Source organism: Galleria mellonella, unplaced genomic scaffold (genome assembly GCF_026898425.1).
Source record: "Galleria mellonella isolate WM207_F2 unplaced genomic scaffold, CSIRO_AGI_GalMel_v1 utg312, whole genome shotgun sequence".
Classification (NCBI taxonomy): Eukaryota; Metazoa; Arthropoda; class Insecta; order Lepidoptera; family Pyralidae; genus Galleria; species Galleria mellonella.
This window is the reverse complement of record NW_026442074.1, coordinates 9,991,522-10,008,374: the sequence shown is the minus strand read 5'-3', so window position 1 is coordinate 10,008,374 and position 16,853 is coordinate 9,991,522. Positions and strand designations below refer to the sequence as shown.

At 34.5% G+C, this 16,853-nt stretch overlaps 1 protein-coding gene across 5 annotated transcripts in view; it reads right to left on the bottom strand.

Moving 5' to 3' along the window:
• Positions 1–15,473, bottom strand: part of LOC113523295 (eukaryotic translation initiation factor 4E transporter-like) — a 37,737-nt gene extending 22,264 nt beyond the window's left edge. The window contains exons 1-4 of one of the 5 annotated variants that reach the window (XM_052895898.1): positions 15,019–15,473; positions 2,022–2,217; positions 1,298–1,376; positions 795–1,071 (exon numbers count right to left, since the gene is read on the bottom strand). In XM_052895898.1, the coding sequence (XP_052751858.1) occupies positions 795–1,071; positions 1,298–1,376; positions 2,022–2,217; positions 15,019–15,097 (631 nt within the window). In that variant the 5' untranslated portion in view covers positions 15,098–15,473. Of the gene's footprint in view, positions 1–794; positions 1,072–1,297; positions 1,377–2,021; positions 2,218–8,004; positions 8,545–15,018 lie in introns of those variants that run through there. The other 4 variants (XM_052895896.1, XM_052895895.1, XM_052895894.1 and 1 more) reach the window with 4 other exon arrangements.
• Between the last annotated feature and the right edge of the window lie 1,380 nt (positions 15,474–16,853).

Below are 16,853 nucleotides of genomic sequence, written 5' to 3'. Positions count from 1 at the left end.
TTTCATTCCACTTTTAAAAAATCTTAAATTTTGAGTCACAAGAAAAATAAAAAAAAAAATTCTAAAAGAGTATATATGGTCAGGAGACTTGAGGCAAATATGCATATATAATATTGTGTGTTAAGACAGAGACTACTTGATATGTTTTTTTAGGACAGACACAAAAAGTTGCCTATAGACATGAGCAGTATGTTTCATCCATGATATTTCTTTATCTTACAATCCCACCCTTCAAACCGGGATAATAGATAGAGAATATGTGTTTTGACTCTCGCTGCATGACCGTTTATGAAGGCCTTAAGGTAGACTTTTTAAAAATAAATATTACATATTTTTTTAAGGAAGATTCAGTGCACATATTCATCTTGCATTATTTACAAATTACACTCATTTTATTTTTTGTCAAATTGTATGCTAAAATGTAGGCAAAATCATACAATGTCGAATCAAATCTAGAAACCCACATCACCTGCATTTGCCATAATCAATATAGGCCTACACAGATTAATAACGTGATAACTACATACGTATCAATACTCAGTGTAGGCCATATTTTATTATAACACAATATTATGTACCTAGCTATATAAAAACATTGAAATATATTTGCTTTGTTTGTTATGGAATCGAATATTAATTTATATTGAATAGCAGATGAATCTATCTAAAAAAAACAATATCATTAGCGAAATTGTTGTATTCATACTGCCGCCAAATCCGCTTCGAGCTTATATTGTATAGGTATAATGACCTGCTTGTGTATCTCGTTCTATCTGTGTAAGTGTGCAACAGACCTTGTTCAGTTTTAGGGGGTATGGTGGGCGCGGCGACGGTGGGCGGTGCTGCAGCCGAGAGCGGCGAGTCGGGCCGCGTGCGAGCCACGTGCGGCGGCGGCGGCGCGGCGGCGGCCGGCGCGCCGCAGCCCGACGTGAACGAGCGCCGCTGCGGTGACAGCACGATGCCCACGCCGCCGCCGGCGCCACCGCCGCCGCTCGGCTCGCTCTCCTTGCGAACACGCTCGCGAGGGTCTGCCGAGCGCCGCTCGCGATCACGCTCGCGCCCGAACACGCCCTGATATGCGAGATTTCTTTCTGTTATACTTAGAATAAAAATCAAACAAACGATGAAAAAATGTGACCGTTGCCGTTGTTATAGACATGAACAGCGCCATAAACATAACAGAATGTGGTGCCCATTGTACTCTTTATACATTACCATTCATAGGACTATGGTATTATGTCTTATTAATAAAACAATATGCAGGTATTGTTTACCATAATACTAATTACTATAATACCTTATGATTTTCGTTGGGGGCGTCCCCTTTCGCCCCTCTATCATCTTCGTTCGGTGAATCGGAACGCCTTTTCAGCACCCTGTAACATTGGAAAGAAAAATGAGATTTTTTTATGTAACTTAAAACGGCAAACAAGCTGACGCCCATCTGATGGAAAGTGGTAACCGTCGACATGAGCAGTACCATAAACATAACAGAGTATACTGTTTCGACCATGATACCCCCCATGCGTTGCCATTCCTAAGGATTCAGTTGTTATTCCTCTGTACCTTGTAAATGCACTGGCATATCCCAGCCTTTAAACCGAAACACTGCCATGCAAATAACTGTTTCAGGGTAGTTACATGAATGAATTTAGAAAAAAAGACATTGGTTGACTGTAACAAGAATAATACCCTTTTGAATATGATTAAGACTCCTAAACACAAGTTATAGATAGATGTAGTATAGGCAATAGCGATTTTATTTTATTATCCCCATTTTTCGTAATTATATATACAAACGAGCACTCGAAATTTTGTTGTTTTGTGCCTGTTCCTTCGTGAAATATAAAAAAAAAACTCAGTAATCATTTAAATTACTATTAAAAATTTTAACATTCATTAAAACAAAAACCTATCCTTAAGTTTAACAAATTTGTATGGGGCAATGTTGAAGAATGAAGACAATGAAAAAAATTATTAAATTAAGCATTTCTGAAGTTTAGAAACAAACGGTAACTTACAGAGCGAGGGAGTCACAGCCGGCGAACGCGCTGTCGAGCCCCTTCTTGACGAGTGGCGAGTTGCGCAGGCGCATGAGCTCGTCCCGCGTGTACGTGAGCGGCCGCCGCGCCGGTCCCACCGCCAGCACGGCGGGGTCGCCGCCGCCGCCTCCGCCGCCACCGCCGCCGTCGCTCGGTGAATGGGTTTCATCGTGACCTGCGAATGTATCACGAGACTGTTGTTGTTGTTGTATTTGTTATTGTATGGTAAGTAAGAACATTGACAGTACAGTTTTCTTTTTTATGGAGGATAAAGAAATAGTAACCCCCTGCGCTAATGGTATACGCTGGCAGGACACCAGTAAAGGATGATAGGTGAGATTGAAATAGCAGGTCAGTTAGCTCACCATAATGAATACATCTGGAATATCTAGACGATTTTTCTTCAATATCTCCATATTCGATGTAGCAAAACAATAATTTTGCTACATCTATATCACTTAATATCTGTGATCGTAGAACGTCAAGGGAGAGCGATGATTGACGTTGGTAACGAAGCTACATTCTACCGCGACAGTCGGAAGCTGGGGGCACTATAACTGCGCTTGTTGCGACAATATGTTGTTAGATTTGAGAGTGTAATATTCCATCTAGTAGATTATCCACTGTGTACCAATACGTAACAAATAATATCTCTCGTATACATTTTACTGCACAAAAAGAAATATTTCCAATTATGACATTACATTATGAAATTAACATTCATTATGTATCATTTCGTGTGGTCCCGGCGTAGAATACGCCGCCGCTTTCTTAAAATGAAATGAATTTATTTGAATTAAACAGTTTAAAATTATTACAAGCCACGTGGTATTATTTTGGCACCTGTTTAATTGCCTTAAAAGATGTAGGCATGCAAATATTTTACATTTTATATAAAATACCGGTAAACAGTGTTATAATTACATTATTTAAATTGATCTTACATATTAAAAGTCTAGATTATAGTACATTATGTCATTTATACATATATTTACACATAACAACTAATACAATAAATTTACAACATAGAAAAATGTCAATAGAAGGGGTAAAAAATATTTAAAATGTCACGCTTAACACTCAAGATATTCCTTAATACTATAAAAAAGTTGGTCCAAAAGCCATTTAGTTAGCTCTTTTTTAAATTTAATCTTTCCCGTGGGTGACGTAACAGACGACTAAGAGAAGGCGAGGGATGGGCAACAGCGTCTCTCTTAAAACATCTGCAAAGTCTAACTGCGGTTGCCAATCCGCCTTGCAAGCGTGGCAACTACTGGCAAAACGTCCCAACGGGGAGGGTTATGTTCAGCAGTAAAGATTAAACATTTTTTAACTGTCTACAAATTGGGCAAGTAAATGGAGCTTAACTTTTTATTCGTCATAAATCCTACCGTAAAAGTCGAAAAGAACGATATTTTAACATTTTTAAACGGTATGTATGATGTAATTTTAAGGTGATATTGGCCCTGAAATTCTGAATAACATTTCATGGTCGGCCCTCCGGTGATAGACTCCGGACGGAGTCACGGGTCAAAAAAGGTCCCAAATAAAGTTAATTTTTTTAATTGACTTTCGTTTATCATAATATTTGAACCACAAGTTCCTATTCATCAAAGATTAGATACTTTTGTTTACACTCTGTTAAGATTAAAACAGAAGTCACACGTTGTAACGCAGAGTTCAATAAACTATTATTGTGCGCAGAAAAAAACAAGCCAAGTTTTGTAACGGTACTATAATTATGGCGATGGGTTGCGATTGTTGCCGAAACTATGCTCGTTTCATTTTAACTTGCTTCATCTTTTTTTTTATACAACTTAGAATGGCAAACAAGCTGACGGCCCACCTGATGGAAAGTGGTAACCGTCGCCTATAGACATAAGCAGTACCATGGACATAACAGAGTATACTGTTTCGCCCATGATACCCACCATGCGTTGCCATTCCTGAGGACTCAGGTGTTATTCCTCTGTACCCAGTAAATTCACGCCACATCCCTTCAAACCGAAACACAGCCAGGCAAACACAACTACTTTATGGTTGAAACACGAATGGGACAGAGGTACCCAAGCAAACGACTTTTGTACAAAGTCTCCCTCTGGTAAAAATTCCTTCATCTGTCATATTTAGCTTAATTTAAAAATATTAGCGAATAAATATACAATTTCGCCTGTCTAGAACTCGTTTCCCGTGCTATTTTCATAACACCTTACTTTGTAATCACCTTTGCTCTGATAGAACTTAATGGTAAGTTTTGATGAAATTATTACAAAAAAAAAAACTTTCTTAATTAAGTAACAAAACAAAACATTCAATCAACCAATTTTTATTTGTACTGCTACTGAAATTCAACATTTTTGGCTGTGTTAATTATACATTTGTGTACATTTTCATTAAATTATTTTAAAGCAGACTGTACGTAATTATTTTTTACTATGTTTGTTTATTTATTATTGTTTGTATCTAACTCACCGGTTTCACTTTCATAGTGGTCGCCCGCGTGTGTTACCCTCTTGTCAGAAAAACACTGGAAAACCTATATATTTTTGCACCACCACGTTTTATGCCCAAGATGTTATATAATGAGGGTCAATTATACGTCTAATGTCAGTTTAATTCAATTCAGTCTGTTTATATTTTCATGATGTTCTATCTAAATAGATTATATAAAGGCTATCATTATCATCATCATATCAGCCGTTGATTGTTCACTGTTAAACATAAGTCTCTCCCTTGGGGGTTTTGCCAGTAGTTGCCACCCTTGGCAGGCGAGTTGGCAACAGTAGTTAGGCTAGGCTATACGAAAGCTATATTTGTGTCAATAATCAAATATCATACAAATTTTCTCATAAAAGTATTCTTTTCCTAGTTTTCCAATACGACTTTTAAAGTCACTTTCAATATTTTATTACATTATAAATACCTAGACTATACATTATTGCATAATTTATTGATAATATATATATTTTTAGTAATATCCATATGAAAGTAGATAAAAAAAATCCAAGTGTTGTTAAACTGCACATAAATGTAAAATTCATAAATGAATTCTTAATAATAATTCATATATCTATGGAAAAATATTACATTTTATCTTTATACATAATTATATCCATATAAATAAATAGGCAATCCAGTAATTCCAAATTACTAATTTAAAATAGATTTGTGTATCTACTTGACCGGTACACTTCCGTGCTGAAATTATCTTACTATTATGTATTATAAATGCGAAAGATTGAAAGGAAGCATGTTTGAATAAATAGATGTTCGTTACTCTTTCATACAAAAAACACTAAACAGATTTGTATGAAATTAACACGGATAGGTTATATCTTAGCTTATTATATACAGACACTGTGATAATCGCATACATAGTACAGGCTTGGAGTACTATGCGCGAATCGTATGTTGACAAAAATATACATCGAGGCCGATAAGAAAAATAATACAGTTTTGAGGTACATTTGAGGGTAATGTCTTACAATTAGAATTGGCATGGAGTTATTTCTTATTTAATATATCTAAATTCATAACACTATGTCAGGTAACAAATTATATTTTAACCTAAGCGATTTTAAAGGAGAAAGGTGAGAATTTTTTATTAATCTATACTAATATTATAAAGAAGAAAGATTTGATATGATAGATAGATAGACATACAATTTATTTGCATTTCTTACAATACACAAATAACAACAGACATAGATACGTACACAAAAAAAAAAAGAAAAAAAAATACATATACAAAAGAAAAAACAAACATTTTTTTACATTTTTTTTTTAATTATTTGTTTTAATTTTTGTATGTAATTAATAAACTCATCTATAGAATGTTACGTTAATAGTATCTACCCGCGCAAAGCAGGGATGGATCCCTAGTTTACGATATTTTGCTAATTTTGAACCGATAATGATAGTAATTTTTAAAATCAATTAGAAATTACTTTCGTGTTGATCACATGTCGTGAATTTACTGGGTACAGAGGAATAACACCTGAGTCCTCAGGAATGGTAACGCATGGGGGGTATATCATGGGCCAAACAGTATACTCTGTTATGTCCATGGTACTGCTCATGTCTATAGGCGACGGTTGCCACTTTACATCAGGTGGGCCGTCAGCTTGTTTGCCTTTCTAAGTTGTATAAAAAAAAATAAAAAAAAAATATTTATCTACATTTTAATTACAGTTTTTTTAAAGAAAAGCTTGCTTATTTAACACATGATATCATGGTGTTTAAACTATGCTGCCGTGTGACAGTACACACAGAAGATTTCCATTTTAAACATATAAATAAGGCTACCATACCATACTGTGTCAACCGTAAATTATCCACTGCAGAACATAGGCCTCCCTTTATTTGTGTGGTATTTGCCAAGCGTGGCAACTACCGGCAAAATTTGTGCGTTGGCAACCGCAGTTAGGCGTTGGTGGTATTTTAAGAGCGACGCTGCTGCCCATCCCTCGCCCAATAATCGCTTCTTACCCCTTAATCGCTTATGACACCCACAGGAAAAAAACAGATGATCTATTCTATGCCGGGACCACACGGCACAGATAAGGTTATCGAAGAATAAATCTCATACAAAAAAATACCTCGGTGATTTCCATATAAATAAAATATGTTATAAGGGATGTAAATTTATCAATAATAGTTGTGTTATAATAAGCTGTAAGAAATAAATTAAAAAAAAAAGTGTTATGTACACATAATTTCGAAGTACCCTCAATACACAATAATCACAAAGCATAAATCGTAAATAACAAAATGACTGATTTTTTCCCTTTTGGGGTATTTTTTTTTTTTTTGAATGAGTGGAAATGAAATGGTAACCCTGCTTGCGCTATCGGTATAAGCTGGTAGGGCACCAGTGATAAATAATAGGTGAAGATAAACGCGGGGTCGGTCGGTCTATCGTGAAGAATTCGACAAGAATTAACCATGATGGTTTCCGCGTGGAGGTCGACCTGATATGGTATATCGTTAGCAATGGGGCTGCTAAAACCCATTACTAACAATCCCCTCCCCCCTCCTATTAGGGGTCAGCTCTCCTAATACTTTTATGCCATATATAACATTTTTGCGTAATTTCAGATATTAGCAGATCCTGTTGGATGGTTCGAGCTAGGTGATCGGTGATTTTTTTTAAAGAAAAAAAAAAAAATAGAACGGCTGTGCCGCCCGCGCTATTGGTTTACGCTGGCAGCGTACGTAGAATGTACTTCTTCTTCAAGTAGTGAAGAATGGTAACGACGAGGTTTTCTGCTATGGGTGAAAATGATAGCCCCGCTTGCACTACACATTTCTACACTTCCCAAAGGTTGGCTGGTAGAGAATGACACTAGAATAAGGTCCACGTTTTGTACCAGTTATATCTTACTTCTTAATATGTATTGATATCTATACTTGGGATATATTGAAGAAAAAATAAAACGAGCATGAGGTGTCTTAATAAAACCAATATACATGCCAAAACAATAGATTTAGAAATTTTGTTTGTCTGTCTGTATGTTTATTTTTTTATGAGTGATAATGGAATGGTAACCCCGCCCGCGTTATCGCTATACACTGGCGGAGCACCAGTGAGAGACGATAGGTAAGAATGAAAAATGTCAGTTAGCTCATCGTGACGAATTCAACAAGAATTGTTCACGATGGTTACCAGGGGGAACCACGTGGAGGTCGACATAATAGGGTATATTGCTAGCAATGGGGCTATCAAACTCAATTGGTGACAATACCTTTCCTTCCTCTGTCTGTATGTTACATCTGTCTACTGCACTTAATAGGATGCGGTTTTCAAGATTACGCTCCAAAAGGTCTAACTTAAAATCATTTAATCTTGATACGCTACTTATTTTTTTGTTTTTTTTTTTTTTTTTTTCTATTTCTATAACCCACGCGTTCGTATTAGCGGGCAAAAAGCTAGTTGGTCAATAAATAAACATAATTAACTTACACCACGACACACGCTTCACTCTTTTACTTGGCGGTCCAGCTGCAACCCTCGGCGGGAGCTGCGAAGGCACTTTCCTCAAAGCACTTTGGTACCGCAACAAGAATACGTGCACCGCGCATTTTATAGGAGACAACGTATTATCTGTTTGCAAGTTAGCGGCGGCCGCTTTCCTCGCTCGTCGTTTCGCGGCCCTGCTTCCCGCTCTACGGCGTTTCCTCCTATCCTTTTTCTTCTTCTCGACAACCACGCCCACAGACAAAACGTCCTTGCTCACCATAATTAACGCGGCAAAACTCGGGCCGTACGACAAAATGGCGGCTTAAAAATTATAAACCTAAACTAACGTAAAATTAAATTACAATTACAATTAAAAATAGAACAAAATAGAATCGTTAACACTAATTGCTGTCAAAGTATATACAAATTACGTATCACGAATAGCGTCCGAACTACGTATAGTACGCACTAAACCGCAAGGGTGGTATGATAATGTTCACGCAATGTTCTCAAAGACTGTTCGCTCGGCGTGAAACATTAACGCATCATGTTCTACCGTCAACATACAATATTTTCCTTGCTTTTTATATTGAAATACCTACATATTTAAAATAAATTATTTCTAATGTAAAATTTCTAGGCGATTCTCAAGAGCAGAAAATTGATCTGTATTTTAGGTTACACAAAATATGAATTGCCAATTGTGAATTGATTTCGATAATACTTTTTGATTACGAAAATGATTGTGTGGGTCAAATTTTTTTATTTTGGCACGCCTTTGTTTTTCTCTGTGTCAATCTTAATAAAACATCACCAAAGTCTAACTGAGGTTGCCATCGCCTGCCAAGTGTGGCAACTACTGGCAAAATCCCCCAATAGAGGGAGACCTATGTTCAGCAGTGGACAATTAACGGCTGATATGGTGTGTACTCCCAGACATGTATTTTTGAAAATTCGCTCGGATCCTAGTGTGGGTTCCTACCAATTCCAGGGTGGGCATGGCCCATTTTGGCCCTCCCTGAAAAACGCCTATGAATACATCTATTAAAAAACAGAATTCGATTAAAATAAATAAATATTCAAATAAATCGAGAACCTAGCATTCTTAAATTCGAATGAAATTATGAATCAGATTCAGGTAGTCGTGAGAATTTTTACAAGTGTATTTACTTTTTTATATTACTTGGAATGCCAAACAAGCTGAGGGGCCCACCTGATGAAAATTGGCAATCGTCGTATATACCACGAATAACACAATCTTATAATGGCCTTATAGATGCTACTATAATATGTACAACAACACAGTCATCACGGAATGGGGGGGGGGGGGGGGGGGGGGGGGCTGGCCTGCCTTTTCCTACACCTATCACCGCTCACTGGTGTCCCGCTAGCGTGTACCATTAGCGTAGACTAGCATTACCATTCCATTAATATCTATAAAATATTTTTTAATAAGACGTCACGGAATACACCGTGACACCCGTGCACCTCCTCGTATGATCCTTAGAATGAAATATTTATACGTCCGAATTTAATAATCCCAATGCTAGTTAATTCTACTTGTAAATGTATACTGGGGACACCTGTCCATATATTAAAAGGGGATAAAAAATCGAGGGCTTAACAGTACATGAATGCAACATCGTATAAATAGTAGGTAGATTTATGCTTTTGTTAAGCGTGCAATGGAAAAAGGGTAGCTAAATAAAGTGCAAATACAATGCAGGCGATCTGTATGAACTAATCTAGATTCTTTATATCTATATAATAAATAGTAGAAAGCTAGGTAAAGTTCAAATGCAATGCAAATCGCACTGTATTTTTTTTTTGAAACTTAGAATGGAAAGCAGTAACCGTCGCCTACAGATATAAGCAGTATCATGGACATAACAGATGGATATACTGTTTCGCCTATGATACCTCCCATGCGTTGCCATTCCTGAGGACTCAGGTGTTATTCGCCTGTATCCTGTAAATTCATTGCCATATCACACCCGTAACAGCCATGCAAATACAGCTTCACGGTAGAAACACGAATGGAATAGAAGTACCTAAGCAAACGATTTTTATACAAAGTCTCTTTCTGGTAAATGTATGAGCTAGTTTTTAGATTTTTTGTTAAGCGCTAGACGGACTCGTCTACTTCAAGTGTCCAGTTAGTGCTAGTTTTTATGTGCGATTTACTTCGCTAACTAGGGCGTATTAGTTCGCCTTCCACACAAAATGTGAAATTTTGCTCTACAAAAAAAAAAAAAACTATATATTTATTTAACATATTCATTTTGCGACACAAAATGAATATGAAACCAACATAGAAGGTACTCCTTCAATCTAAATTGCAAAAAAAAATTATGAACATCTTTTTTAGTTTATATTTTATTTTTACATTAAAATATTTATTCAAAAATTAGATACAGGACATAAAAACAATACAAAAATAAATTAAAGTTAATATAAAATTCCTTAAATACTAATACTAATTAAAATAATGAACATTGATTAACACACACCCAAAAAATACAGTTATTGAGACTCTCTTCACATTTAAAGTTGGTTGTAAACTATGATGCCATATACGGACAGGTAGACGGACGCGAGGACATTACAATTCTATCTTTGCCATTTGACAATGAACCTTAAAAAGCCCCTTCTACATTATTTAAATCTGACCATCACATGGATAGATGGCGAAACAAATGCTACGAGATTTCTCTCTCTTTTTTAACAATTGCGTAAAAATAGTTTATTACGCGACTGTACAAAATAAGAGTGGTTCACGTGAGTTTCTTTATTCCACCGCAACTTCTAAATTCCTAGACAGATTTGGATGTATGTGATATCGTTGAAATACCTACGTTATATTTAGTAACAATGACTAATTTTTTTAAAAGTGGGTAATTTTTTGCAACACACTTTTTTTTATTTGCAGAGCAAAATGCACTATTATTTTATTCTAGCATGAGGTTCTTCAAAAAAAGGATAAAGAGGTTTATTCAGGATCGGCTACGCACGCGTAATGCCCTTCGTATTGCAGACGTTCATAGGTTACGATAACCGCTTACCATCAGGTGGGCCGTATGTTTGTCACCTTTGTGGGTATAAAACAAAAATTCTATCTCAACTATTTGGCAAAGGAACCCTGAACGGCCCTTTTAAATCTCTCAAACAAAGCTACGACGAACAGTTAACACACCGTGCTAATTTGAGCTGCATTTAATATCAATGCGACAATTTATTTAGCCTTGAAAATTTTATTGGACAGTAACAGACAAATTATTGAAAGAAAATATGGTGGCAATGAGTAAGAAATAACTATTTAAACAATACGGCCTGTGTCTTATTATTCCAAATGTAATTAATAAATAAAATATTCACGTATGTAATTTCTGATAAAATAGACAGAGTTGATAAATTGAAAGATTAAAATTAAAATCATGCTCCACAAAAAACAATGATTCCAATTGTGACACGATGTTTATGGGACCAACACGTGAGTAAATCCTATTGAGAGGGGGTAAAGGGATTGTTAGTAATGGAGACTAAGAATCCCATTACTACTCGTAGCAATATATCCAACCAGGTCGACCTCCTCGCGGTTCTCCCTGGAAACTATCATGGTTAATTTCTGACGAATTCATCATGATGACCGTTCTCTGGTGCTCTGCCAGTGTACTCCATTAGCGCAGGTGGAATTACCATTCCATTTTAACCCATCGAAAAAAAACCCTATTGAGAAATAACCTTAACATATTTTTTTTTTTTTACTAAAAGCACCTACTGAAATTTCATTACAGAATGCATATAACGTACCTCTATGCAAATAAATTATTTCGTATAGTAGACGTATTTAAATTTGTACATTTTGGAGAAAAGCCAAACAAATAGTAGTGCACGAAATTTGTAACTAGTGTAAAAATACTGTACAGCTCCACCAGACACTAGACGGTGGACAGGATTTTTTTCCATGGGATGAAAATCAAATGGTAATCCTGCGTGCACTGTTTTTTTTTTTTTAATGAATGATAATAAAATGGTATCCACACTTCACTGGTGTCCTACCAGCACTCAATATTTTGGTAGTAACGTGGACTACCAGCTCCATTGCAAGCAATGCACTTTGTCAGACTCGACTTCCTCACGACCCCCCACCCCTGGAAACCATCGTGCTGAATTCCCCATGAAATATTTATGACGATGGGCTAATTTTATTTTTACCTATACCACACTGGTACCCCGCCAGTGTATACAGATAGATAGATTCTATTTTCTCTCCAATAAAAAAAGTGCAAACATTTTACATAACGACTGTACATCCAAGGGCTCGCGTGTAGGGGAGCCAGCCACCCTTGACCTTCAAATCCCTGCGGCATTAGCACCCCTGAATGCATAGCACTTAGAGCTCCAAATGGTGCAATTGTACTTTATTATACACTAGTTTTAACCCGCGACTTCGTAAGTACGCGTGAACTTTGGAAGAACGAAAACCAAAAAAATAGAGCATTTCTAAGATGTATCAAGAAGCTTTAACTTATCTACGTTTATTTTATATACGTAATTTTAAGTTAGAAACATAATTGTGAAAACCGCATTAAATTTGATGCAGTAGTTTTTGCGTAATGCCACGACAAACATACAGACAGAAATAATATAAATTACTGTATTAGCTGTTATTGCTCTTATTATAAAGTCCCTTCTCATCAATTTTTTTTTAAATATCTCCTATGTACATACGTCCTTTTGTTATAATTGTTATATAAATATAGCAGTAACATGTGGCTTCGCCTTCATGAATAAAAATAAAAATATCCTATATATTGACCTAGGGTATGGTCTATAATTGTATCATACTTCATTAATAACTGTCCATTCAGCCATTGGGCCATTGGGATTGTAGCCAGTGGGTTTTTCAATCCTCAAGTTTTGGGGAAAGGATTGTCAGTAATGAGGATCTTATAAGTCTATTACTAGCAGTATACCCTATTAGAATGAGCTCCACACAGTTCTCCCTAGAAATTGAAAAAGAATTAAGTACAATGCTTCTTCTACTACTATTTTAATTTATATTGCTGCCATCATCTTGTTAAATTCATCACGATGAGTCAACTCACCTTCTTTCATCTTCACCTGTCATCTGTCACTGGTACCCTGTCATTGTACACTGTTAGCACAAACGAGGTTACCATACCATTATCACCTGTTAAAAAAACTTCCAGTAACTCTAAACATGATCACATTCATAATATCTCTTTTCATTTAAGAGTTTCCTCTTGTCGGTGCAACTAATTAATGCATCTTCTTCCAGCCAGCTCTATTCTCTAATCCATATCTGAAGATATAGCCTGGACTGGACTTCCAATACAATATGACACCTAACTCATAATATAACCAATTATATTACCTTTTATAATAATAAAAGAATTAAAAGTAAAGATACACAATGTAATGCCACAGTAATGTAACAAATATTAATTTATATATGTTGCAGTCAAAACTCTTTACCAATGAAAAGTACTATTGACTAGCAAAATCAGTCAAAAGTACTTTTGACTGAACAGGTTGGTCAAAAGTGGTTTTGACTGAAAATTATTGGTTACTAGTACTTTTAACTGCAAATTTGCAGTTAGGTTAGGTACTTTTAACTGTTATTTTAGTCAAAAGTATTATTGACTAAAGCATACGGTCACAAATACTTTTGACTGACTTTGCTAGTCAATAGTACTTTTGACTGGTTAAGAATTTTAACTGCAATATATACATGTGCATGTAAATGACAAACAATAGTCAACCCATTTATTAGTAGTGCTCAAATAACTCAAACTTTTTTAACCACCTTCAAAAAAAGATAGAAGTTCTTAACTAGGTGGTATTTCTCTTGTCACCTCATAGTAACATTTGGTTATAAACTGATTTGGAAAATACTTCTTTTTTATCTTCTTATTATCTTTGTAAGGTATACTTTCAAATTGTTCCGACAATTTTTTTTAAAAAATTGATAGTTATTTAGTTTTTAAACAAAAATAATTGTTTTTGGTACAATTGAATCTTTTTTTTTATGGAACTAAATCATAAATTATTTATTAATATGGTAAAATTGCTATTTGTGCTGTCATTGCAATCAGAACTAATTTTCTGGTAGTTTTATAAAAAAAAATTATATCATGTATCTTTTTAAAAATGATTAAATATAGTGGCGTCGAGTGAAAACTGATTATGCAGTTACACAAAAATCTAACAGCATTGGTGTATTTAAGATAATATTTTACGTTTTCATCTTAAAAATGTATATTATGTACTCTCAGAAATGTTTAACCACATTGTTAAAAGCTCTGCTCGCATACTGAGAGGCATGGCCCACCTGGCTGTATATATCTGAGAGGTTAAAATGACACTAAGTTGTCAATTTTTAATGTTATTATTATATAATTGGTAAATTAATATTAAAACGAGAATATAATTAATTTACAAAGTCAAGCAATCATTATTTTATATTTGTCATATTTTAATTATTTGTCAAATATGCTGGTTGTAGACATTAAAATACTACTAGTAAATAAGATTTAGATTTTTTATGTACTACTTAAAATAAATAAAAATGGTAAAAAAGCAGATTATGCAAGTGTTCTTATATAAATTATTTCAGAAAAAGTAATGATCTTAGAATGTACTACAAGTGACAATTTATTGTTATTCACTACCTAGTGAAAAAAGTATTACCTACAAAACATATCTGCAATGACAATAATACAGTTACTGAAAAAGGTGTCAGAGGTATGACCTACTTATTTATCAACACCATTATTTATTTATATAAATAGCAGACAATTCATAGTTTTGTAACAGCACAGTTAGTTCTTACAAAAAAGAATGGAATCATATTTGAAAGAAGAATGTAAACATTGAAGTAATAACACTTGTTATCTGGAAAAATCGCAATTACCAAAATTAAGACGTTTGTACTAAATATCTTGCAAGTTCTGGTAAAAATATTAATGTTAATATTAACTATATAGAGCTTACCTTCGTCGTTAGAGCCATTCCTCGGATTTTCGTCGATCGGTTTCTCTTTCAAAGAAGACAACAAATTCACAGCTGACATAGCTAGCAGGTCTCAGATCAAACACAATTTTTCAGTCTTCTCTCAATATATTAACTTTGTTAAAATTCTAAAATTTCTTTACAATATTTACAAGTGGTACAGGAAATTATTCTATCACCTAAGTATTGTTTATATCACAGACTTTTCGTTTTCAATACGGATCAAAACGTCCACGCACGAATATACTATCAATATTTACAAGAATCTAGATATAATAAACTTATTTACACATTAAAACTAACGTTTACCATCTAATTTTAACAAATACGCTCTAGCGGTCACAAGATACTCATAACTAAAAGAATTTATCAGTTTTCGATGCAAAAATATATAAAACGTCCGCCATATGCCTTTTGAACGTATATTACACACTTGATTTCGGAATACACCTCAAATATCGATGTTTTGTAGAAAAATCATGTCTGTAGGTAACCTTTTGTTTTTGGTTGGATTATAATTAGTTGCCATTCTTATTTTTTTTATTGGAAAACGGCGTTCTTTGTGCTAATTTACATTAAGTTGTAGATAAAATAAACATTGGTAAGCTTTGAGTAAGTATTAAAATCTTTTATATATTTTATCTTGGATTTTTACATACATCATATTCATCTCATTTGTTGAAATATTTACTTTCTCTAGTAAGAAAACAACATACCAACGCATAGAATAAAAAAGAACATTATAAAAAATAAATAAAACTCACAAATATTTTACAAATAAAAGGAAAAGCAACAAATTTAATTTATAGTTAGTTTATAATTTTTAAATTGATAATTAATTGAGTATGGGTTGGTAACGCTTATTGCTCAAAGTTAAGTTGCTTAGAAAGTATAATTGAACAATATTTAAATCAATTTAGGATTGTACTAAGAATTAATATCTACGTACTTAAGTTGCTTTGAATCTAAACACAATTATTTCATTTATTCTTTCTACATATCTGAGCTCATTGTTTTCTTTATGCTATATCTTTCACACAATCCATCCAAGGTGAATGATCGTGTGAAAGATATAGTAGATTCTTCAATCTACTTTTTTAATATTCATTTAGTACATACATACATATCTGTCACGCCTGTCTCCCATTACGGTAGGCAGAAACAATGGAACGCCAGATGCTTCAATTCAAACAAACCTGTTTCGCTTCTTCCACATTCATCAATCTTTTCATACACGTTTGCCGGTTACGGGTACTATTAATTTGGCCCTTCTTCAGCACGTCGCCTATTTGGTCAACATACGTCCGTCTAGGGCGGCCCCTACCGACATCTCCATTTATTCTTGGTCGATAAATCTCTTTCGTAATTCTTCTTTCATCCATCTTCAAATGACCAAACCAACGCAACATTCCTTTTTCGATTTTTGTCACTTTCTTTTGTCACTTCTTTCTAATCACATTGTTTCTTATTCATATTCATGTAAGTTTATATTTAACATCTAAATATAATAAAACCTTCGCCATAAAATTTGTACCTAATATTAGATATAGAAGGAGGAAAAGGAATGTATAATTTTAATTCGGTTTCTAACCATCTTATAATCTTATATACCTCTGTAAATCATACAGTGATCGTTTATGGTCTCGTTCCATTTTATAAAATTAAATGTCAAATTTGTAAATGCTTATGCGTTTTTCACAAATGTTTTCATTGTTTCACATCCGACCATTTTATGAATGACCGTTTTAAACATAGGAGTCGATCGATTTTGAGGCGCCGTTTTTCGAACTATCATTAAAATTTCAATTTGATATCAC